Source organism: Zalophus californianus, chromosome 5 (assembly GCF_009762305.2).
Source record: "Zalophus californianus isolate mZalCal1 chromosome 5, mZalCal1.pri.v2, whole genome shotgun sequence".
Taxonomy (NCBI): domain Eukaryota; kingdom Metazoa; phylum Chordata; class Mammalia; order Carnivora; family Otariidae; genus Zalophus; species Zalophus californianus.
In genome coordinates this window covers 119,916,780-119,940,812 of record NC_045599.1, presented here as the reverse complement: position 1 = coordinate 119,940,812, position 24,033 = coordinate 119,916,780, and the positions used below count along the sequence as shown (strand labels likewise).

Sequence of the window (24,033 nt, the reverse complement as noted above, 5' to 3'; positions counted from 1 at the left end):
CTGCTGGCCCCTGGGGAGAGGCCTGCGAATTTGAAGTTTTAACAAGCACCTGAAGTAATCGTCTTCAGGGAAGTTGGGGACTCACTGTAGTGGGATGGATGTTGGCAAGTTAAACACACCGTCCACCACAGAGCAGAGATCTTTGTTGGCTCTGGTTTTCCAGCCAGTACACGGTGCACAGCTAGTGTTTATTTATTTATTTTTTTTATTTTTAAGATTTTTTATTTATTCATTCAGAGAGAGAGAGAAAGAGAGCACAAACAGGGGGAGGAGCAGAGGGAGAAGCATACTTCCTGCTGAGCAGGGAGCCTGATGTGGGCTCAATCCCAGGACCTGGAGATCATGACCTGAGCCACCCAGGCACCCTAAGTGTTTATTTTTTTCAAACTGAATGTATTTTTACATAATTTAAATTTGTTGGCTCTTTATACTTTTTATAGGTTGCTTTTTTCAAAGACAATTTAATGAGGACTCGGGACAAAAATCACTTTGTTAAAATATGTCTAAGAGTCATTCATAAGAGAGAAATCCCCAGAAGTCAGAACATTTACAAATGAAAACCTCAACCTGAGTGATTTGAATGAGGTTAAGTTTTTTTTTTTTAAGATTTTATTTATTAATTTGACAGGGTTACCTTGAGAGAGGGAACACAAGCAGGGGGAGTGGGAGAGGGAGAAGCAGGCCTCCCGTGAGCAGGGAGCCCGATGCCAGGCTCGATCCCAGCGTCCTGGGATCAGGACCTGAGTTGAAGGCAGATGCTTAACAACTGAGCCACCCAGGCACCCCTGAGGTCAAGTCTTAATGTAGGTCAGGGTTCACGTCGTCATTGACAGTGGGGCCCCAAGAAACGAATTGATTGTTGGAGTTATCAGTAGTGAAATTCCTTTTGTAACTGAAGTAAGTAGAAGTTGGAATTCCCTATAATTTTTATCCTTCCAGAAAAAAAAATTTCATAGAAGTGGCACATACTTTTGGAAATAACTGAAATAGTCCAGTCAGAGACATCAAAAGAAAATCTCCAGTTTGCATGTATACAGTTTGCTCTTCTTAAAACTCAACACCCAAAAAACAAACAATCCGATTAAAAAATGGGCAGAAGACATGAATAGACATTTTTCCAAAGAAGACATACAGATGGCCAACAGACACATGAATAGATGCTCAACAGCACTGATCATGAGGGAAATGCAAATCAAAACTATAATGAGATTTCACCTCACACCTGTCAGAAGGGCTAAAATCAACAACACAAGAAACAATAGGTGTTGGTGAAGATGTGGAGAAAGAAACCCTCTTGCACTGTTGGTGGGAATGCAAATTGGTGCAGCCACTGTGGAGAGCAGTATGGAGGTTCCTCAAAAGGTTGAAAATAGAGTTACCCTACGATCTAGCAATTGCACTACTAAGTATTTACCCAGAGAATACAAAAATACTAATTCTTTTTTTTTCAAAAATACTAATTCAAAGGGATACATGCACCCCAATGTTTATAGCAACATTATCTACAATAGCCAAATTATGGAAATAACCCAAGTGCCCATTGACTAACGAATGGATAAACGAATGGATGTGGTGTGTGTGTGTGTGTGTGTGTGTGTGTGTGTATGTGTGTGTATACATATACATATACACACACACATATATATGTATACAATGGAATATTGTTCAGCCATAAAAAAGCATGAAATCTTGCCATTTGCAACGACATGGATAGAGCTAGAGAGTCTAATGCTAAGTGATATAAGTCAGAGAAAGACAAATACCATATGATTTCACTCATATGTGGAATTTAAGAAACAAAACAACCAAGCAAAGGGAAAAAAAAAGAGAGGCAAACCAACTAACAGACTTTTAACTATAGAGAGTAAACTGGTTACCAGAAGGGATGTGCGGGGGTGGGAAATGGGTGAAACAGATGTTAGGGATTAAGGAGTGCACCTGCTGTGGTGAGCACCAGGTGTTGTATGGAAGTGTTGCTTCACTATATTGTACATCTGAAACTAATATTGCACGGTATGTTAACTAACTGGAATTTAAATAAAAACTTAAACCCCCAAAACCCCCAAAAATGTATATGTAAAAGATGATCCTGATTTCTATTAAGGGCCTAAAATAACCACTGCTTTCCCTTCAATAATTACCAGAGCTGCAGCTTTGGAGCAGTTCAAGTCTCTTGGTGCTGAGCCCTTGGAGGTGGACTTGAAGGAATCTGGTGAGGGACAAGGAGGGTATGCGAAGGAGATGTCCAAAGAGTTCATCGTAGCTGAAATGAAACTCTTTGCTCAACAGTGCAAGGAGGTGGATATCCTCATCAGCACAGCACTTATTCCAGGTATGTCCTTAAGCCCACGCTTATCAGGAAAGCACTTTGACTAATGATATTTTAGAATGAGAGTGAAAGTTGTTTAACATTTGAATTTCTTTAAGTAAAGATTGATTTATTTTCTAGAAAATAAGAAAGCACATGAAAGGCAGAAAGGACAAAAATCACGGTAGCCCCTAGATAAAAATGATCATTAATAGTGGGATCTGTTTTCTTCCAGTCTTTTTTCCATATAGTTTTATGTAACCATGTTCATAGGTCATATTCTATATACCATATTATATTCGTAAGCAATTTCCTTTGTTTATATCATTGATAAATTGGTTTTTAATTTATTTCTGTTCTCTTTGTTAAGATACTACATTCTTATTATAGGTCATTCAAACAGTACTGAAAAATATGAAGAAAAAAAGTACAGACTTGAAATTGCCACAGGGATGACGATTATTAATATTTTAATCATTTTTCCATACATGAGAGAGAAAGAGAAGGGGACTTGGGTGTATGTGTGTGTGTGTGTGTGTATTTGTGGAATTTCTGGTATATGTTTTTTACTAAAGGATATGACACTTTATCACTTTTTTAATGATTTCCTTTAGCATGTTTGGTCTTTGCAACCAAATTTCAAGCTCTTTGATGGCAGGAATTACTTTTCAGTCCTTTACCACATCCTCTTTTAAAAATCTTTTTCACTCAATAGATGATTGATACCAAACCAGTAAGCACTTATTAATCAGTAAACAGTAGCTTGATCTAGCAAGATTTGGGAGTGAAGAAACGCTCCACCTTTTATATTCTTAACCCCTCCTCTTCTCCCTTCCCTTCTGTTATTGAATGGTGAATACCATGCTGACTCTACTGTTTTCCTTTCTGAAAGGAAGTGGGTCAGACAATGAGAGCTTACAGGGTTAATGGTTGCTTGTGTTAGATCCTACTAAAGGAGCTTTCTCTAGGGGACAGTGGAAAATTAGAAGTTGCTTTGTCATGAAGTCATGGGAGAGGAGAAGTTCTCTTCTGGCATCTTCCCCCAACCCCCTGTCTGAATAATCTACATGCAAGGGCAGGAAGTTGATTGACATCACATCTATGAGCTTGGGGGAAAATATGTCCCCTGTTTACCTGGGTGTCTGTCCTCTGTTTACCTGGGTGATACCAGATAGGTGAGCTGGTTTCTCCAGACACCCACATCCCACCAGAGCTGGCGAGATGAAGCAGACTGGATGGGCTGGTGATATAGGCTTAGCCCATAGAAGAATCTGTGAATGTAGAAATGAGGCAGGGTCGGTTACTGGAGGTGGATGCGGATCAGGCAAGCCAGGGGCTCATGGTGGTGTTGGTGAAATCTGCCAGCTCTGATAGGACTCATGAATAAGCAGTGGCAGGAGAGCACTTAAGGATTTTGTCCTTTCCTTTTGTGACAGTGGTTTGTGGCCCAGCTGTTGCACAGGTGGCTTTGAAGGAGAGATGGGGCGGCCTTTGTTGTAGCCACCACCAACTTTGGAAGTTAGCTGCACCTTGGGGAGAGGTTATGAGCTGACTAGATATAACAAGTGGCCAGTAGAGGGTGCTAAAACATTTCCTCCTGGAGTAAATGATCTGGAGGGGAAGCTAGTTTTAGTCAGGTCATGCTCTTATTGGACATAGGATAATTTGGACGTAGTATATAGAATTATTATTTGATGATACAGCCTAAAGTAAGTGGTACAGCTCAAGACTTCTTATATAAAATGCACACTGACTTTTAGGGCCTACTCCCCCCAATAATATCTTATTTTTTAAATCAGGACTTTATAGTAAGTGTACTTTAGTAAAAGGTCAAATTGTGTAATAGTCTTAAAGAGGATTTATTAAAGACATTTTGTTAATCTGTTCCACCGAGCCTCTCCTATTTTCTCTTTTCTGAAGCTGTGATCTGTTCAGAGTATGTTCAAGTTAGAGGAAGGCCCTGACCAGTGGACTGGCCCAGAGGAGGCACTCAGAGGGCTGGTCTTTCCATTACTTTTTTTTTAAAACAAAAAAAAAAAAAAAGGAAAAGTTAATGAGAATATTATAAGGAAGAAGGTGATCTTTCTAAAGATGTTACGTATTCCTGGGGGACTGAGACCTGGAAGTGTGAGCATTTAAATAAAAAGATGAAAAGATTCTATAAAGGCACAAATGCCCTTTGAAAAACTGTCCTCAGCATTGTACCTTGACTGTTTTATGTCCTGAGCCTTTGCCTGCGTCACCTGGTGGTGTGTTGAGCTCCTGAAAGACTCTTGGAACAGAAGCTGTTCTCAAGTTTTCCTTGAGTGGTTCCAAAGGGGATTAAGTCAAATGTCAGAAGCCGTCCAAGCTCACTTACTGGGACACAGGTGCTGGGAAGGCTGCACGGAAGACCGGCTGGGGATAAGGACACTGACAGGGGGACATGGGCAGTTAGCTCGCTTTGGGTAGCAACCTTATGGAGTTGGCAAATTTTTGTTCCTCCAAGCTGCACTCAGGAACACATTTTTGTTCCTCCAAGCTGCACTCAGTCCTTGGGCTTGAAAGAACAATAACATTGTATTTATGTAGATTGTATGTGGAATGAAATATTCCTTGAGCTTGCTAATTATTTTGCTGGTATTTTGTACCACATACTTGGGCCGTCATCTGGACTCCCTGGATTGGGGTGGGTGAAGGGCTAAAGGCTCGAGTGTCACTTAATGTAGGTAGCTTCAGGACAGGGCTGACAGTCCTGTTTTGTGGTGCTCTACACACATGGGAAGACTCCCCAACTTTCCTGTCTGGCTCTTTGCCCTTTGGGGCTACTATTAAAAAAGTAAGGCGGTCCTGCCCTCTGGTCATGTTCAGGCTGTGCTCATAATCTTTTCTCCTAAATTTTTTGAAACTCGAGATTTTTCAGCATCTCTATTGTTCTGGAACCTTTTTAGGGAGACTTTACATGAACTTGGAGTATTTAATCAGGAACAGACTGAATCAGGTTGAAAATTGGATCGGTAAGTTAGGGAGGGATGGGGTGGGGTGAGGAGGAATCCTAGTGGTTTAGCACTGCCTCTGTGTTAGGCATATTTCACCTAAATTCCAGGAAGAATCATGAGTACTGTGGTGCACATGCTAAATCTACTCTGACAGAAACAGCCTTCTCCATTTAAAACCTTCCTGATGACTGCCTCACTACAAACTTGTAAGCCTCATAGGCTCCTCCAGCTTTCCTGCCCCACCCCTTCCCCTACTCAGGTCTTGCCCTTATTTTGTAGTTGAACCATAGCTCCTGGAGAGCCTGGGATTTTGTTTAGCAATGATGGCAGTGACTTGGACTGCTTGGGTTCCCAGCGTCATTGGATAGAGTCACCTAAAGTGATTAGGCTTGGGTCACAATCCCCACGTGCCATGCTATAAAGTTTAGGCTCCTTGGTGAGGTATTGGTTGCCTTTTAGTTTCTAGTTCTGATTTAGCCTTTGGGCTCATGTTAAACTGATTTCTTACTCTCTGGGCCTGATTTCAGTCATGCTGGCTGCTATTATCTTTTCAGATAGGCCAAGGACTTTCAGGCCTTTGCACATACTGTTCCTTCTCTTTGGAATGCTATCCCTGCCCTTCCTTGCCTTTTGAAATCTTGCTTAACCCAGTTACCACTTCCTCCATAGTTTCTGCTCTCTCCTACTCAGCCATAAACATTCTTATTCCTGCATTCACGGCACTGCCCGTGCCTGGGATTCCCATGTTCCCGGGCTTACTGCCTGGTAGTGGTCCTGTCTCCTTGGGCATGCAGCACAAGTGTTGGGCTTTTTTCTATCATAGTGGGTCTGTACCATAGGGCATTGTATAATTCTGGGTGCCTTCCTTAGGTCTTCGTTGTTATAGTCTTATTTTTCCAGTGCTGTCCAAGGAATGAGAGGGAGAACACTCTGTTGGATAGGAACACTGCAGAGGCTAACTTAAGACTGGGAACCTAGCTTTCTTAAATTTTCAGAACCAGGATACTTGCCAAGTCTGCAATTTGAGGTGGTTAGCTAGGCCTCTCAGGAGATAGAATTAGGAAGTAGTAGCAGGTCTGTCCAGGAGTTAGAAAGTGTCTATCAGTCAGGAAGGAAGATACTCATTGCTTGATTATAAATTATAATATCTTAGGCCATATATACTTGGACCTCTTTTTAGATACAATCCAGATTATGGTAACAGTACTTTTTATCTATACTAGATAAGGTCTGTAGAATATACCCTATAAAGGACCCTTGTGATAATTCTACATGACTCTGGAGAATTGGGAGGGGCTCTTTTCCCAGATATGCAAAAAGGCCATATGCATATGACACCAAACTGGAGAGATTTTGCCATCGCCTGGAAAATCAGCATTGGCTCTCCATCTGACATTACTTGTCTTTTTGAAATCTATCTATCCCAAAGAGTAGAAATATGGCACACAAGAATACTTTTTCACAGTAATGTTCAAACTTGTTCTTTCAGGAAAGAGAATAACTGATACAGTGATATACTCTCCATTTGTGAAACCCCACAAAGATAATATTGTTTTGATGCCTCTACAGAGTTTTTACCTAAAGTCAAAGTTTATTCAGAGAAGATTGGTTTTCCTTCTCTGTAAGCATGATGATCTATAGATCAGTCATTTCTAACTTTTTTTTATTACTTATTATGTTTTATTGACTAATCTAATTCATCGGTCATCCTCCCCTCCCTTAAATGTATCATATGGCTGTATGGAATTTTGTAATGACTTCCACAAAGTTTCATTTGTTTTGAGAGTTTTGAAGGACAGAGAGAAACACTTAAATGTTGCAACATCAAGGGTTGGTAACCACAGGCTGTCTACACACCTCTTGGTAGCTTTCAGCACAAACAGGGCAACTTGTCATCAGGAGGAAGATGCCAAGATGGGGGAGTGTTCCATTACCATTTATCAGACATGACTTCTGAGAGTGTGTTTGAACACACTTAGTGAGTTATTGGGCCAGATTTAACAAATGTTCTGCTAAGAAAATTTATGGCACAGAATTATATTCTGGTTTGGTCTGTTATTTCTCCAAAAGTATGTTGCAAGATTGGAAGCATTGTGTTCCTGTCCCTGGCAGTCCCTGAGTTGAAAAGGATCAGGAGGCTGAGGCCATCTCTGGGGAAGAGCCCCGGACGGATGGAGTTACTGCTTGCAGCTAGTGCGGCCCACCACATGCATTTCTGTATTTTCCTTCTTTCCGCTTTCCCCATACTTTCTTGTGCCTCAGTGTCGAGGTGGTCTAGCTGCTCTAAGAAAGCAACGCAAAAGCTCAGATGTTACGGAAATGTACTTCTTACTCAGTTAACAGTAATTCGTGATTGACACACTGATGGACAACTCTCCTTCACGTGGTCCTCTGGGGATTCAGGTAGGACAATGTTCCCGTCGCCATTATGAGGCTCTGAAGGGCACTCTAGGCCTGGTCTCTCCTCCAGCCAGTCGGAAGGGATAGGGACATAGAAGAATGTGCATGGAATGTCTAGAAATGGCACATACCACTCCTGCTCACATTTCTTTAGCTAAGACTTTAGCTAAGACATGGCCAAACCTGTGAGGGAAGCTGGGAATTGTTGCCTGGCCTTGTGCCCAGGAATAACAGAACATTGGATTAGTTTGCTAAGGCTGCCATAACAAAATCCCAGCTTAAACAACAGAAGTTTATTTTCTCACAGTCTGGAGGGTGGTGGTCCCAGGTCAAGGTATAGGCAGGTTTAGTTTCTTCTGAGTCCTCTCCTTGGCTTGTAGATGGTTCTCTTCTTGCTATGTCCTCGCATGGTCTTGGTCTCTTTTTGTATCCACATTTTCTCTTACTTTAAGTCTATCAATCAGACTGGATTAGCGCCCAGCCTAATAGCCTCATTTTAACTTAATCACCTCCTTAATAGCCATATCTCCAAATATGGTCATATTTTAAGGTACTAAGGGTTAAGGCTTCAACATATGAATTTTCTGGGGACACAATTCAGCCCAAAACAAACATGGATTTTGGTGAACAGCTAATAGCTTTTTCCTTTTTCTCACCTTGTAATTTTATCTGCTTATGTTTAATCCATTCACTGGGGATCCGATCTTGGATTTAGAGCCAGATAGAGTAGATTCAGATTCTAGTTCCATTGCCTAATAGCTGATAGATCTCTCTGAACCTCTGGTTCCTCATCTCTGAAAACAGGGTAACATTTTTATGTCACAGAGCTGTTTCATTGAATAGATGAAGAAAAAAATGCCATGTAGGGCCTGACATACAGAGCATTAGCATCATTCTTTTTTCTGCCATTGGTGATGCCTAGTCTTATTATTTTATTTTTTAAGATTTTATTTATTTATTTATTTGAGAGAGAGAGAACGAGCATGCGCTCGGGTGCACGAGCTGGGGGAGGGGTAGAGGGAGAGGGAATGAGAATCTCAAGCAGATCCCTCGCTGAGCGTGGAGCCCAACTTGGGGTTCAGCCTCATGACCAGAGCCGAAATCAAGATTCAGATACTGAACCAACTAAGCCACCCTTGATTTTTTTAATAGGAAGTTCAGACCTTCTCAAGAACTGTATGGAATGTCTAAGACGGTCCCTGAAAAACTGACTTTTCTGAAGATAATGCATTTCAATAAGGCTCTTTTGTCAATTAATCTCATTCTGACCTAAGTTGAATAACCTGGGAAATAAACAGTATTATTTCTATTTTTAAAAATAATCTTTTAATTATTTTATAAAACTAGTAAAATCAGAATGTGTAATAAATATTCACTGCTTCAATTTTTAAGGCATTTTGGTAGCAAAGGTACATCTAAACGTGTTGGAGGGAACACAAAGAATGTTATAATTTGTATAAGAATATTATATGTTTCTGGGACACCTGTGTAGCACCGTCAGTTAAGTGTCTGCCTTTGGCTCGGGTCATGATCCCAGGGTTCTGGGATCGAGTCCCACATCGGGCTCCTTGCTCAGTGGGGAGCCTGCTTCTCCCTCTGCCTGTTGCTCCCCCCTGCTTGTGCTCTCTCTCTATCGCTGACAAATAAATAAATAAAATCTTTAAAAAAAAGAATATTGTACGTTTGTGTTACTATTTAAATATGGTAGACTGTTTTGGTTTTTTAAGAATTCCCATTGCTTTTGGAGCCATGGTAAAATCTTGACTAATTTTGATTTTTATTTATACAGAATTTTGCAGCTATGAGAGGTGAATTATTAAGATAATCCTTAAAAATTTTTATAAATGTGTCCTTTGATAATTAGGTAAAAGCTTGTTTTTAGTTTTTTTCTTTAAACAGATCTTTAGGGATTTCTCTAATTTGCTAAAATATGCTGTTGACTAATCATATTTCGTAAGTATTACATTTAGAAATATCTCACGGTATTCAATTTGTAAAAGCCAAGGTTTTGCGGGCCTTTCTCTCTGGTTCCTTATACAAATAATTGTGCAGAGAACATTTTTCTCTAGTTTAATTGGATAGAACTCACGTATAAAGTACTCTGCTTGACTCTTTAAGCTTGGATCAGAATCTCTGTTCGTGAATGCAACTGTGTGTAAAGCTTAACCAGTGATAACATAGATGGAGGGGTTGAATCAGTATATTTCTCCATGCACCGTAAGGCTGGCTAAATCACAGACCCAGTAGATGATAGATCAGTGGATCAAATATTCAGCAGTTTCTTGCCACTTCCTGTGTATTACATAATCAATTAACTTTTTCTCATAGGTATACACACGTGTATAAAAAAAACCTTTTGTCCTTCTCTGTAGCATTTTTATAGCTTAAGACCCAGTGCTTTATTCCCATCTGTGATTTTGAAATTCCAAAAGAGCCTTTGATGTGTAAATCAATTAGGATGACTTTGGCTGCCAACAGCAGAAATTCCAGCACATTCTGCCTTAAGAATGGAGATTCCCTGGGTTATGCATCTGAAGGAAGTCCAGTCATAAGTGTGTGGACATCAGGGGGCTCTGGTTGTGCTCCTGTATTCTCTTCCCTTGCCCTGCTCTTTGAGTTGGCCTCATCCTCAGTGCTAGAGGTCAGTGGCACTTTGGGGCCTCTGGTGTGCCCAACACAACATCCAGAGGATAAGACAGGTCAGTTCCAATGGTTCCATCTTGAAGAGCAAGGAAACTTCTTTTTCAGAAGTTTCTGAGCAAACTTTCCCTTGTTCTTATTGACCTCCATTGGGTTAGCGCTGATCTCTGAGCCAATTCATGGAGGCAGGGCAATGAGATGCCCCTTGGCTTACATCTAGATTTCTGACCCGGTCACTAATAAGGTGATGAGATGACCTTTAGGCCAGCCATGCTTGCATCTGGAGTGGTTTCTGAGGTCATTTTTCCTGAAGTTCCTGGACTGTGTGGAGAAAATGGAAATCAGAGTAGTGACAAGAGGACGAACGAAGTGGGTGCTGTTCAGTGCAAAATTGTGTTCTCTTAATAATGACATTTCTTTATGGATAAATGCTATAGTTCAGAATGTCTTTACATGCTGTATTTTCCATTGAGTAAATGTATAGCATTGCATTACGTTAAAAATTCTCCTTGTCTTGTTAGGGCTTGTCCATGAAAATCTATTTTGATTTGGATAAATATATTCTGTAATTTGTATTTTTAATCTCTTTCCTACTGTACTGTTAAATATACTATGATCTTGTTAAAGCAGAAGACTGTTCTTGAGCTTGTCAAATTTGATGCCTTACAGGCCAGGAAGTTAGGAATTTCCCCATCCAATTATATGCTATTGAATAATTCCAGTAAATAATGCTAAATGTTCTTTAGAATCATTATAAAATTTTGTGGTAAATCCATTTCATCTTGGTGTGTTGTTTTTTTTTTTAAGATTTTATTTATTTTTTTGAGAGAGAGGGAGAGAGAGGGAGAGAGCACAAGTGGAGGTGGGTGCAGAGGGAGAGGGAAAAGCAGACTCCCTGCTGAACAGGGATTATGATCAGAGCTGAAGGCAGATGCTTAACAGACTGAGCCACTCAGGCACCCCTTGGTGTCTTGTTCTTAATATTTTTAGTGGTTTCCTCTTAATTTTTTTGTTTATTTGTTTAGTGTGATTAAAGTTGTCTGTGAGGGCTTGATTCTTTTCCCAGTAAGGTAGAGTCTGAGAATTTATTTATTTCAGATGATCATATTAGGCCTGATTCATTCAATGGGGTATAATGTATTGTAAAACTTTCTGGTGCATCTCTACCCATTGGTATTTAGTTTAAGCTAAATAACTCTTTTTGAATATAGTCTTGCAGAGAGGCCAGTGATATATTCTTTTGCTATATAGCCATATTTGTTAAAGCTATTTTTTTTTCCTTTTCTTTTTAAGTAATCTCTACACCCAACATGGGGCTTGAACTCATGACTCTGAGATCAAGAGTCAGACTCACATGCTCTTCCAACTGAGGCAGCCAGGTGCCCCTAAAGCTGTTTTTAGAAATGAGTAATTTTTCTAGAAATTTCTTTTTTTTTTTAAAGATTTATTTATTTGTTTTGTGGGGAGAGAGAGAATGAGCATGAAGGGGAGGGGTAGAGGAAGAGGGAGAGAATAAATCTCAAGCAGATTCCTCCCTGAGCATGAAGCTGGTTGCGGGTCTCAATCTCACAACCCTGAGATCATGACCCAAGCTGAAATCAAGAGTCGGACGCTTAACTGATTCAGCCACCCAAGCGCCTCTACCAGTTTCTAACTTTAATACTTTTAAAACTTCATCTTAGCATTCACTTAATGAGGAAGTACATGAGTATGAAAAGAATTCTATGAATTCTTAAACTGTGAATTCAATCATATTTAAGAATGAATTTGTATGGATCACAGCCATACATCTGTCCATCTAGAAATGATGCACAGGTGAGGCATTTTTTCAGCCTACAGTCAATTCCTGATGTACACAGAGATTCAAGGATACTTACCGTAATCTATGCCATCCCTACTCATCCTAAATAGTGACCAACCAATTAGGCAACTATGAAAATTTTTAGATGACTGCTTTAAATACCTCAGCTATTTTGGATAATAAAAATGTTCACTAACCTTTGAATGTAGCTTCTTTCAGTCCTAAAATATTAGTCTTCAGAGCTATAGGGAAAATTTTCCTTCCCTATCCAGCCTGCATATGGTAGGCACTAAATATTAGTTGGGTGAATGAATAAATATTTGAATGATGACTGTGACTACATGGTGTCCTACCACTGTCTTGGCTAAAATATGGAAATAAACATCCCCAACTGGGAGGGAGCAGAATAATCTTACCAGGGCATGTAATGTCCAAGAACCAGAAGGAACCAAGAAATATTTCATGAAGTTGGATATCATGCCAGATCTCTTACCCACCGTTTGCATTGTGCCAGGAAATACATAAAAAAAAAATTATCTCCTTGTTGATTTTAGTCTATCGTATTTTCTGTTGTCATAGTTGTTTTGGGGGGAGGTGGTTTGAGGAAATGTAACAATTTTGGTCTTTTTACGTACCTCATGTTTTACAGATAAAATTACAAAATTAACAGAAAAGGGCAGTCAAAGGGAAAAGCCCAGTGGTGCCTGCTTAAAAAAAAAAAAAAAGCTTATCTGTCTTTTTAAATTAACTCTTTTTTTTTTTTTTAAGATTTTATTTATTTACTTGAGAGAAAGAGAGACCAAGCGAGAGAGAGCGTGAGTGGGGTGGGGGGAGTGTGGAGGACAGGGAGAGGGAGAAGCAGACTCCCCGCTGAGTGGGGAGCTGGATGTGGGGCTCGATCTCAGGACCCTGGTTAACCGATTGAGCCACCTAGGCACCCCTTTAATTAACTCTTCTGACTTCTTCTACAGTTATGTCTTGAAACACCTGATATGATCATTTGATCTTTTATTCTTATATCTAGAATCTATACCAGACTGTCTCTGGTATAGATTTATATTTGAAGGATTTGAATTAAACATTGGATATATTCTTCTCTTTGTTTTATGTTGTAAAAATCTTCCTGTTTGCTGTCCATCCTTAGTTAGGTCTCTGTCTCATTCTGTAAGTGTTTTAGAAGAACTTTGAAAGGCTGTCCTAATGAGTAGCTTCATTTGCTGCAGCAATTTTCGATTGATAAGAAAATAGTTGGTCTAATGGCATTTTTAAGTTGTTTTAATTCTTCTAGTACAACTTTTTTTTTTTTAAGATTTTATTTATTTATTTGAGAGAGAGAGATAACACACGAGTGCGTGAGTAGGGAAGGAGCAGAGGGAGAGGGACAAGCAAACTCCACGCTGAGTGTGGAGCCCAACTCAGGGCTTGATCCCACAACCCTGAGATCATGACCTGAGCTGAAACCAAGAGTCCCATGCTTTAGGGCGCTTGGGTGGCTCAGTTGGTTAAGCAACTGTCTTCGGCTCAGGTCACGATCCCAGAGTGCTGGGATCGAGTCCCACGTCGGGTTCCCTGCTCAGTGGGGAAGCTGCTTCTCCCTCTAACCCTCTCCCCTCTCATGCTGTCTCTCTCTCTCTTTAACTAAATTAATAAAATCTTTAAAAAAAAAAAAGAGATGCTTTAACTGGCTGAGCCACCCAGGTGCCCCTCTTCTAGTACAACTCTTAATTTATGTCTTCAACCTAGAGAAGAAACTGGTTGTGATTATGCAGGAGTACTTTATTATTATTATTATTATTATTTTTATAAAAATAGTATGTGACTTTTGGAAATGCAGTAAAGTACAAAGTAGGAAATAAAGATCATCTGTGATCTCTCAGTGAAAAATACTGAGTTAAATGTTAAATACATTAACATTTTAGCCTTTTTCAATGCATTTTTATCATGATGGATCAGGATATAATATCCTTCTCATTTTTCCCATTTAATACTATATCATAAGTTTTCTCCTTCATGTAACATGATGAGTCTTTAAGAAATCTTTGTATATATATTTTAATGGTTTTGTAGAATTTTCTTGTGTTAATGTACCACATTTTATTTAATGGTTCCCCCAAAGTTGGGCTTTTCACTTAATTCAGCTTTCTGTCAATTAAAAATAATGCTCTAACCTTTTTTCTGTGTTATTCCAGTGTGTGTGTCTTCATTTATTTTGCCAGGATTAATCAATTTTTAGAAGTAGAAGTAGAATAGGAGTAGAATTACTGGACAAGTGGATATCAACATTTTTGGCCAGTTGTTACATGTTGGTAAATTATGCTTTCCTGAAACTTTTGCATAGTTCATAATCTCATTAATAGATCATCCAGCTAATTGTTTCATTTCAACATTATTATGATTTTTAAAAGATTTTATTTTTAGGTCATTTCTACATCCAATGTGGGGCTTGAATTTATAACCCCAAGATCATGAGTCCCATGCTCTACTGAGTGAGCCAGCCAGATGCCCCCATTATTATGATTTTTTGACCTTTCATTTTGAGAGACAAAAAAAAGTATCTCAGTTCTTGTAACTTTGATTCATATGAGGATGAACTTTTTTTTTTTAATTTGATTGTTACCGTTTCTTTTAGAATTGACCATTTGTATTTGTTTTTCATGTGTTAGGATCTTTGTGTTTTGTCTTTATTTACATTTTTGTGAGCTTTTTATTATATTAATTTTTTGTCATGTTGATTTTTGAGGACTATAATATATATGTATTTCATATTTAAATCCATTGATGTTTTTCTCATTTTCCCCATTGCTTTAAATTTAAGAAATACTTTTTAATTCAAAGACTAGAGAGATATTCACCAAGGTTTTCCTTTTTTCTTTTTCTTTATGGGTTGATTCTCTCTCTCTTTTTAAAAATTTTATTTATGTTAAGTAATCTCTACGTGGAGCTTGAACTCATGACCCCAAGATCAAGAGTCGCATGCTCTTCCGATCGAGCCAGCCAGGTGTCCCAAAGGCTGATTCTCTTTTATAATTCATTCTGGTCTATAGAATTTAGAGTTTAGTTTGAAGTCTGATATTAGGTTTGGGTAGATTTTTTTCCCCCTGATACCTAACTGATCATCTTATTCCTTTTGTTCCTTCCATTTTGTGATGCCACATTTATCATATATTACATTTTTATCCTAGTAGGCCATCAGGGTAAGATAGTATTTTGAAATTGCCTTCCTAGTCTTTCTTCCTCTTGAGCTATTCTTTTGAGGATTTGCTCATTTGGAACTTTTATGTACTACCCTGCTCCTCTTTTGGCTCTATTTTTTCCCTTCTGTTTTCAATTTTCATTTCTGCACTTTTAGAATTTTCAAAAAATTAATCCACATGTGAATGCTTAAAGCCAGCTGCACTGTTATATTCATCATCATATTCCCTGTAGCCTTTATTGATTTTTTTAAATTATAAAAATAAAACTAGCTCTTATAGAAAATTTAGGAGATAAAGACGAGCACAAAGAAGAAAATATTCTTACCACTCAAAGATATCCTGCTATGGTTAAACATTACACAATGTAGAATTTACTAGAAACTATATAGTATAGTATTTTATGTATGTATGTATATAAATATATATGAAACATATATGTGTATATAAAATTTTTATTTACCTTATGGCAGCAGTCTATACATACTATTTCATTGTGTGCATTTTACTTATAATAGTTTCATGTATTCTAATTATCCCTCCTTAAATAAATTTTAACTCACCCTCTAGTTATTTGACTAGATAAATTCCTTTGTGTGAAAGAATAGCCTACCCTTTCAAAAGTGATTAAATTTCAGACTGACGGTATGGACAGAACACATATTATCTTTGTTAAGATGCAAGTGTGTTTATGTGTGTGTGTGTGGTCTGTGCATTTAAAGTTGTGTCAGCTATTGCATAATTGTTTTGTGAAGGTTGAGTGAGTAAAATCAAAGACAAATTAGTAATATATCTGGTGTTTTCTAGGGAGCCTAAATGGTTTTGGCCACATGAGGTCTTGTAAAGTCAGTAGGGTTATAGTCCAGGAACTGATCCTTAGCTCTCACTGGGTCAGAAGAAAGAAGGAATCCAGAACTTTTAGGGCAGGAGGAATTAGTTAGAAGCCAAATCAAATTTGTGAAGTTGATGGCGGTAAAGTCAGTGCAGTTAGAAGTCAAAGGGGGTGGACCTGGATCCAGAATGCAGTTTAAGGCATATCAGCCTAGGACTGGAGAGAACAAGTAAGGTGTGAGGAAAAGCTGTAGCAGACAAGAGGCTGGTTAATGGAGAAGAGGTTGGTTAATGGAGAAGAGGCTGTGGACTAGAGAAGAGGAAGGGGGATGATCTTAAACACCTAGAAAGTACACATTAGCACTTTAAATTTGCCAGTTTATGTGGATGCGACCGTATGATCCATAGCTGTAAATTACTGCAGAGCTCAGCAGCATGACCTTCTTTGTGGGGGCGGGGGGGGGGGGGGCGCGAGAGTCCTCAGATGTATGTTGTTTGCATCCCCAAATTCTCATGTTTGAGTAAAATTTTAAATATTCAAGATGGCTTTGTTGGACTCTAGTGGGGAGAGTAGAGGAAAGGAGTATTTCCAGAGAATTTTGAGAAGTGATGAAACCACCAGGACTTCAGAGTGTTGTCTTTGGGGGAAAATACCTCCTCATTCTTGCTCTTTCATGGAGACTCAAAAGGTTATCCAACAAACCACATGGCAGTTAGCCCTGCATTGGTGGGAGCAGAAGGTCCAGTGGGGGCAGTAATGAGAGAGAATGGGAGAAAGAGTGCTTATACCCAGTCAGGAAGGCCTTCAGTAATAGGAGGCATGGGATTTGTACTTTATCTTGGAAGTGGAAAGTTGGCTTTGAGAAAGAGGGAGGTACTATATAAATACGCATTTGTATCTTTACAACTTTTTTTCCCCATATGTGCTACAAATCTTCATTTTTCTCTTTTAAATCATATGTATTCCAATCAAGTAGATTGAAAAACAGATTATTAGAGTGCAAATTTTATTTTATATTAATTTCCCCTTATAAAGTCAATAGTGTTTTTACTAAAATTCTGTAAAGACAGAGTTGAGGGGCGCCTGGGTGGCTCAGTTGGTTAAGCGACTGCCTTCGGCTCAGGTCATGATCCTGGAGTCCTGGGATCAAGTCCCACATTGGGCTCCCTGCTCAGCAGGGAGTCTGCTTCTCCCTCTGACCCTCTTCCCTCTCGTGCTTTCTATCTCTCATTCTCTCTCTCTCAAATAAATAAATAAAATCTTTAAAAGAAAAAGAGTTGAAAACTTTTTAAAAGAGGAGATAAAGATACTTAGGCTATTAACCCTCTGCTTTCCTACTACCAATCTCACAAGTTTATTTCCTTTGTCTTTTGGCTTAGGTATATATTGTTCTATGAAACTTGAACACGGTGATATTCTGACAATGTGGGCCCTGTTGAACATAACTAATCTAGGTTAGCTTGAAAAATCCTTATGTTTGGTGCTTTATCTTATGTAAGAATTAGTGAATGAATTTAAAATGGGAACTATCTCAACTATCTCATGACTAGAGGGTTCCATAAGAACAGGATCTTTTCTCTTTATCTACCAGTATATTCTGGGCACCAGGTATAGGGCTTGACTCATCAGAGGCAGAATAAACAGTGTTGAGGGGGGAATAAAAGTGTATGCATGATTCCCAATCCCAAACTGGGATTTCCTATTGTTTTCATTTCGTGGCATTTCCCTTTCTCTCCTTGAAGTTATCCTGTGATAAATGAAGGTAGCTTAGTATAATATGTGGGAAAATCTGGTGAAGTTTGTTAAGATGTTTGGAAATATTCCATTTTGTAATTCATAAATTACTATTGACTATTCCCTTGACATTTGTGATCTTTATGAGTTGTCCAATTCAGGTGCACAGTTTTCTTAATAGCTTACTATTTTGCATTCAAAAAGAAACAGGCAAAATGTTTATGTCTTCATGAATGGTCCTGGATGTAAACCAGTTTGGAAGAGCAGTACTAAGTAAACGAACGGCAAGATCCCTCTGCATATTGGCTTTGCAGTTCATACTTATCATGTTTCTTCCTGGGAGGATGACCAGTTTCACCTGGTGATGGACTTTCGGGGTATCTTGAAAGAGTTAATATTTCAGATGTTACATTTTTTAGTGTCCAGAGACTACTGTAATAATTAGGAAATAAAGTTGTAAAAAATATAATATAATTTGTACTGTTCTCTTTGATTTTATCAGGTAAAAAAGCTCCAGTTTTATTTAGTAAAGAGATGATTGAGTCAATGAAGGAAGGCTCAGTTGTTGTGGATTTAGCTGCTGAGGCTGGCGGAAACTTTGAAACCACTAAGCCGGGAGAACTTTATGTTCATAAGGTATACCAAACAGCTTCTTCTATCTACGAACCATCTCCCATGTCTTTAGTGATTTGTAAGGGAGTGTTTATTCCTTTAAGGTAGTCAGAGAAACTGAGTCCTGAAAATTTTTAAAATTAAAAACAGGCACATTGAAAGCTCTTTTTGAAATCTGTATTTGTTTGTGAGACATGTATATATTTATAAAGGTATGTAATTTCACAGCTTAGCCTTGACGATGACTGAGGAGTGTCCTAGAAGGAATGTGAACAGATACAATTAGACCTTTCTGACTGCATTTTTGTTCATGTAGGGAGTTACTCACATAGGCTACACAGACCTTCCCAGCCGAATGGCCACGCAGGCCAGCACCTTATATTCCAACAACATCACCAAGCTCCTGAAGGCCATCAGCCCTGACAAAGATAATTTTTATTTTGAAGTGAAAGACGACTTTGACTTTGGTACGATGGGTCATGTCATTAGAGGAACTGTAGTGATGAAGGTAAGTAAAGAGACCTGTTCCTTTCTGAGTTTTCATTAGAAATGTGTTTTAGGATTTCTGTTTATGGAAGGATCCTAATTTGGAATGGAGATATAGTCTAATAAAGGGTTGATGTGTTGGGTTTATACCAATAAAAAGTGTTTATAAATGCAGAACGATTTAAAGAAAAAATCACAAAGGCTTATATACACACGAACTCATCTGAAATATGCATTGCTTTTGAAAAACAGAAGCAAACAAAACAAAAAACCAGAACTGAATAAAGTAAAAATTAAACTTTCCCCTTGCCACCTATCTCCTTTTAGGGGATTGATCTATGTTTTTCCATATATGTTCTGTGCACATAGAAATTGTGTATCCATGCATAACAAACATTCTATATTTATATACACATATGTATTTATATAAAATAAGTTATAAATGACATGAATTTATTTAAGATTATATATAAGAGGCTCCTGGCTGGCTCAGTCAATAGAGCATGCCATGCTTGATCTCGGGGTTATAAGTTCAAGCTACACATTGGGTGTAGCGATTGCTTAAAAATAAATCTTGTAGGGGCGCCTGGGTGGCTCAGTCATTAAGTGTCTGCCTTCGGCTCAGGTCATGATCCCGGGGTCTTGGGATTGAGCCCCGCATCGGGCTCCCTGCTCCTCGGGAAGCCTGCTTCTCCCTCTCTCACTCTCCCTGCTTGTGTTCCCTCTCTCACTGTCTCTCTCTCTCTCTCTCTCTCTCTCTCTCTCTCTCTCTCTCTCTCTGTCAAATAAATAAATAAAATCTTAAAAAAAAATAAATCTTTTAAAAAATTATATTTAAAAGAACAGTCCCTCCCCCCCAGGAGAGTCACTGTCTTCTGTGTTTTTGAAATGCTGGATTGACTGTTAAAAAAATTTCTATTTTTCTAATTTCTATTAGGATGGTGACGTAATTTTCCCTGCTCCCACCCCGAAAAATATTCCTCAAGGTGCCCCAGTAAAACCGAAGACAGTGGCTGAGCTGGAAGCTGAGAAAGCAGCTACCATCACCCCCTTCAGGAAGACAATGACTACGGCTTCTGCATATACAGCAGGTGAGGACCCCATTCATGAGGGTTGAGTCCTGATTGTTTGGATTTTGTAAGAAATGCATATAATTGTCAAAATTAGTGAATGAGATCCTGTTGTCCTCCTTTGGATTCCATGAGGAAGTGGGCCTGTTAGAAGCAAGTTTTTGTAAATGTGTTACTAGCCTCACCTCCGCGGCCTTGGAGACTGCACTGATGGCTGACCCCAGAGATCCAGGTGTTTGCTGGATACTGGCATGAATGTGTGTGAAAGCATAGACGGGCTGTTAGTGCTTTTCTTTCATAGAAAACATTTAAAATATAGCTGTTAAGAGTTTTGGCTTACATCAAGTATATCGAGTAGTGATCTGTGTCAGATTGTGTTGGTGTTAAGTGCCTGTAAATATGGTTATTTATTTATCTTTACGAGTTATAAAACATCAGTTGTGATCATCTGCACGTTGGGTAAGACTGGGGAACCACATATTTGTGTTGAAGAATAAACAGTAGGAGACAGGTATGGCCCTTGACCGTTTGTCTAACATCCTAAGTTCTTCACCTAGTAAAAAAAATTCAATTTTTAAGTTTTCATTTCTTTACAGTTTAACACAAATTCTTTGCTTTTTAGTTCGCCTTTATGAAAACATTAAGCAATCACTGTAAAATAGTGGTAAATATTCATTCTGGTTATGAATTGTTAAGAGTCTGAAATAGGGACATTTGGTTTTAAATTGGTTTCTCTCTCATCGAATGAATTAAAAATATTTAGATCTACTTGGAGCCAAAGCAAAAACAAAACAAAAGCAAACTATAAAGAATTAAGGACCAGCACCAGGCACACAATTCTTGTAGCCTCAGCATTCTCCAAATTCCCATGCGAGCCCAGATGTTTGAAAGAGAAATATGTAACTCTCCTTGAATAAAGAGCGAGTCTCAGCAAAATGACTGAAAGCCTCTAGTTGTGAACATGGTGAATAAATGGGGCAGTGTCCCTACTTGCACTTACTTGTTAAAAAAAAAAAAAAGAAACCAGATTATTATATTGTACCTGGAGAGGATTCTTGGAAGGATTGTAAATTTCCATTTCTCTTTGCGATTTGTGAGGAAATACAGTGCGGCATGTATGATGGTTTATTTTTCTAGGTTTCTCTCTCATTTGTTAAGTGAAGGTTTATTGCATTTTAATAGATAGGGCATTAGCATATTTTAGGGAATAAAAGAATGGCCTCCTATTTGTTTTTCTTTACCTTAAACTTCCTCCTTTATAATAAAAACAAGCATTTTTCTTTTATGTGTGTGTTAGAAATCCATTTGAATAGCATTCTCCAAAGAATATGATTTGCTTTTTTTTCCCTTTCTTTTTTCTCTGCCTTTCTCTTTCCTTTGTTACAAACAGTATAGAAATAGCATAGTTGACATTGTGAAATATACTATAGAAAAGACATTAGTTTACTAAAGAGTTGATAAAAAAAACCTTTAGATAGGTGATTTCTATCTTAGATGCCCAACAAAAGAATGGACTCCAGATTATAATTAGTGCTGCTTGATTAACGTGGTCATTTAATGAATGCTAGGCATTGCACTAAACACTTCATATGCCTTAACCTATTTACTCTTTACAAGACCTCAGTGAGGTGGGCATATTATTATTTTCTTTCTCCAGCTGAGGACAGAGAGGGTTAATAATTTTACAGATGATGATACTATAGCACAGAGAAGTTAAGTAGCTTGCCTGAAATCACACAGCTAGCAAGCAGTAGACCCACAGTTTGAAGGAGGCAATCTGGCTTATGAAAACATATTCTTAACCACAACTCTATACAGCTTCTCTGATGTTTAACTAGAACACAAAACAATATTCTGTCTACTCTCCCTCCAGATGGTTAACAGGCCATGTATTGGAACCCTGGGCATTTTATATGTGCGTAGGGAAATATAAATTAAAACTGAAGTCTTATTACATGATCTAAAGTAAAATTAATGTCAATTCCTAGATGTTCTAGCTGTGCCACTTATAAAGAAATACTTCATATCACGGGGAAAAAAAAGTACCTTACTCAAGAAAGTTGAATTCCAGCTCCCTGGTCCCCCATTCGCATTCTGTTTTTACTGACCACTAGGTAACCCTTCCTTCTGTTGCAGAACAGCCATCCACATGTTTGCTATTAGGGAAGGCAATAATTAAAGATGTATGTTCAGAGCTGACTGTTTGTATTCTGCACATTCTTAATTTAATTTGTATTTTTTTTTCCTTTTCTTTGTAAAATCCTGTTTGCTGACTTGGTGTTGAGGCTGGAGCTGACTGCCCTGGCCAGCAGTCCAGTCCAGCTTCAGGAGCAATTGCAAAACCTCTGTCCCGGGGGGTGGGGGGGTGGGAGGTGGAGGCCATATGTTTTGGGGAGGTGCTGGAGTGAATGAAATCCTTCCTACTCTTAAAATCCCTCTTCCTCAGCCAAAGCTGAGTGACATGAAATTGGCTTCAAAAAAGTCCTGTCTTGTAAAGGTCGTGTCTTGCCCAAGTAGAAAATGCTTTGGTAGATCCTGTGGAGGTCTGTAATTCTGGAACAAAAGCACTTGTATAAACACGTGTGGCATCGTCAGTGAAAGTCAAAACAGGAAAGAGGACAATGGGGAAATTGTTATTAAGGTGACTCATAAATTTTACTAGATCTTTACAGCTTATTTTATTTTGGGAGGTGGTGGTCAGGAAGTTAAGTTTTGTTCATAATACCTTTAACCTCCCCTGGCCCCCATCACGAAATATGTAAAAAATCTCATTATTGGCAGACTCATTATCGGGTGTAGAATTTAAAAGCATTGACTGTTGCACATGTTTGTGTGTGGGTGTGCATGCTTTTAATGTTGAGATAATTGGAGGTCAGCTCATACTCTTCTCTTTCTGTAGGTCTCACTGGGATGCTGGGTTTGGGCATTGTGGCGCCCAATTTAGCCTTTTCCCAGATGGTGACCACTTTTGGCTTGGCCGGCATTGTGGGCTACCACACCGTCTGGGGAGTGACCCCTGCTCTCCACTCACCACTGATGTCTGTGACTAATGCAATCTCAGGTTTGCTCCTCTCGTTTCCCCTCATTTTAGGTTTTCATGGGCTTATTCAACTCTGCAACTGCTTTCAATGAGGTTTCCAAAGTCTTTGTTTACAAATTGTATGGCTTGGCCTCTTGAGGTGGTGGTTGTGGTGGTTTGGGCTCCCCGAGGGGGTGAGGGTGGGTCTAGAAGTGAGGGGCCCAGCAAGCTTGTCAGGCCTTGGGGCTGCTCCCATTTCAAGCAGGGCAGGGCCATTGTTCTTCCTTTTGATTGTAATTTCCTTTAAAGAAAGTATTCCTCTGATATCACAGAATCGTAATTGTAGCATCCTTTAGGGGCTCTTAGATTCACCTAAATATCCCCAGCCTAGCAAGTCTGTGGTAAGTAGGCCATACCTGTCATCAGATTCACTCTGAAGCCTTTGAGTGACCAGCTGGCCAGCCAGGGTAGCCGAGCATCCCCTGAGCATCAGCCGAACATCAGACTGGTGGTGCGAGTCTTCACAGTGGTCCCTGTGGTGTCCAAGAGCTCTTCTCTTTGGCCCCCAGTGATGCTCAGATCTGAGGAGTGAGACCCACCTGGGAAGGTGTGGGGCCAGCCCTGGCTTGGAAGCCTCGTGCTGCAGGGCTCTAGGCACAGCTGCTAGGGGCTCTGCCGGGAACATGGCTAATTCCAAGGGGCACCATACTCTGGAAAGGTCAACGTCATGGCTTCGCCATCATATATTTCTAGTTCATGCATAGTTTCTTCCAGTTCAGAAGCAGTTTATCCACCCGCGGTCCCTTTTTACCTCTTATCCAATAACATTATCAATTTAGATCTTTATCAGGGGAACAGAGCTAGAAAGTTAAAGGGAGGCCAAATTTTTATGCAGAAGGAGAAAAAGTTTTGTTGACTGTTTGCCCACAAGAGTACTTCAGTGACAATGGTGCGTGAGGACT

The 24,033-nt window shown here is 39.1% G+C and overlaps 1 protein-coding gene across 6 annotated transcripts in view; it reads left to right on the top strand.

Annotated features, from left to right (window-relative positions):
* Positions 1–24,033, top strand: part of NNT (nicotinamide nucleotide transhydrogenase) — a 91,144-nt gene that overhangs the window by 26,019 nt on the left and 41,092 nt on the right. For all 6 annotated transcript variants that reach the window (XM_027605424.2, XM_027605419.1, XM_027605421.1 and 3 more), the window contains 5 exons: positions 2,145–2,332; positions 18,387–18,520; positions 18,813–19,004; positions 19,920–20,073; positions 22,952–23,113. In XM_027605424.2, coding sequence (XP_027461225.1) covers positions 2,145–2,332; positions 18,387–18,520; positions 18,813–19,004; positions 19,920–20,073; positions 22,952–23,113 — 830 coding nt within the window. The remainder of the gene's footprint in view (positions 1–2,144; positions 2,333–18,386; positions 18,521–18,812; positions 19,005–19,919; positions 20,074–22,951; positions 23,114–24,033) is intronic.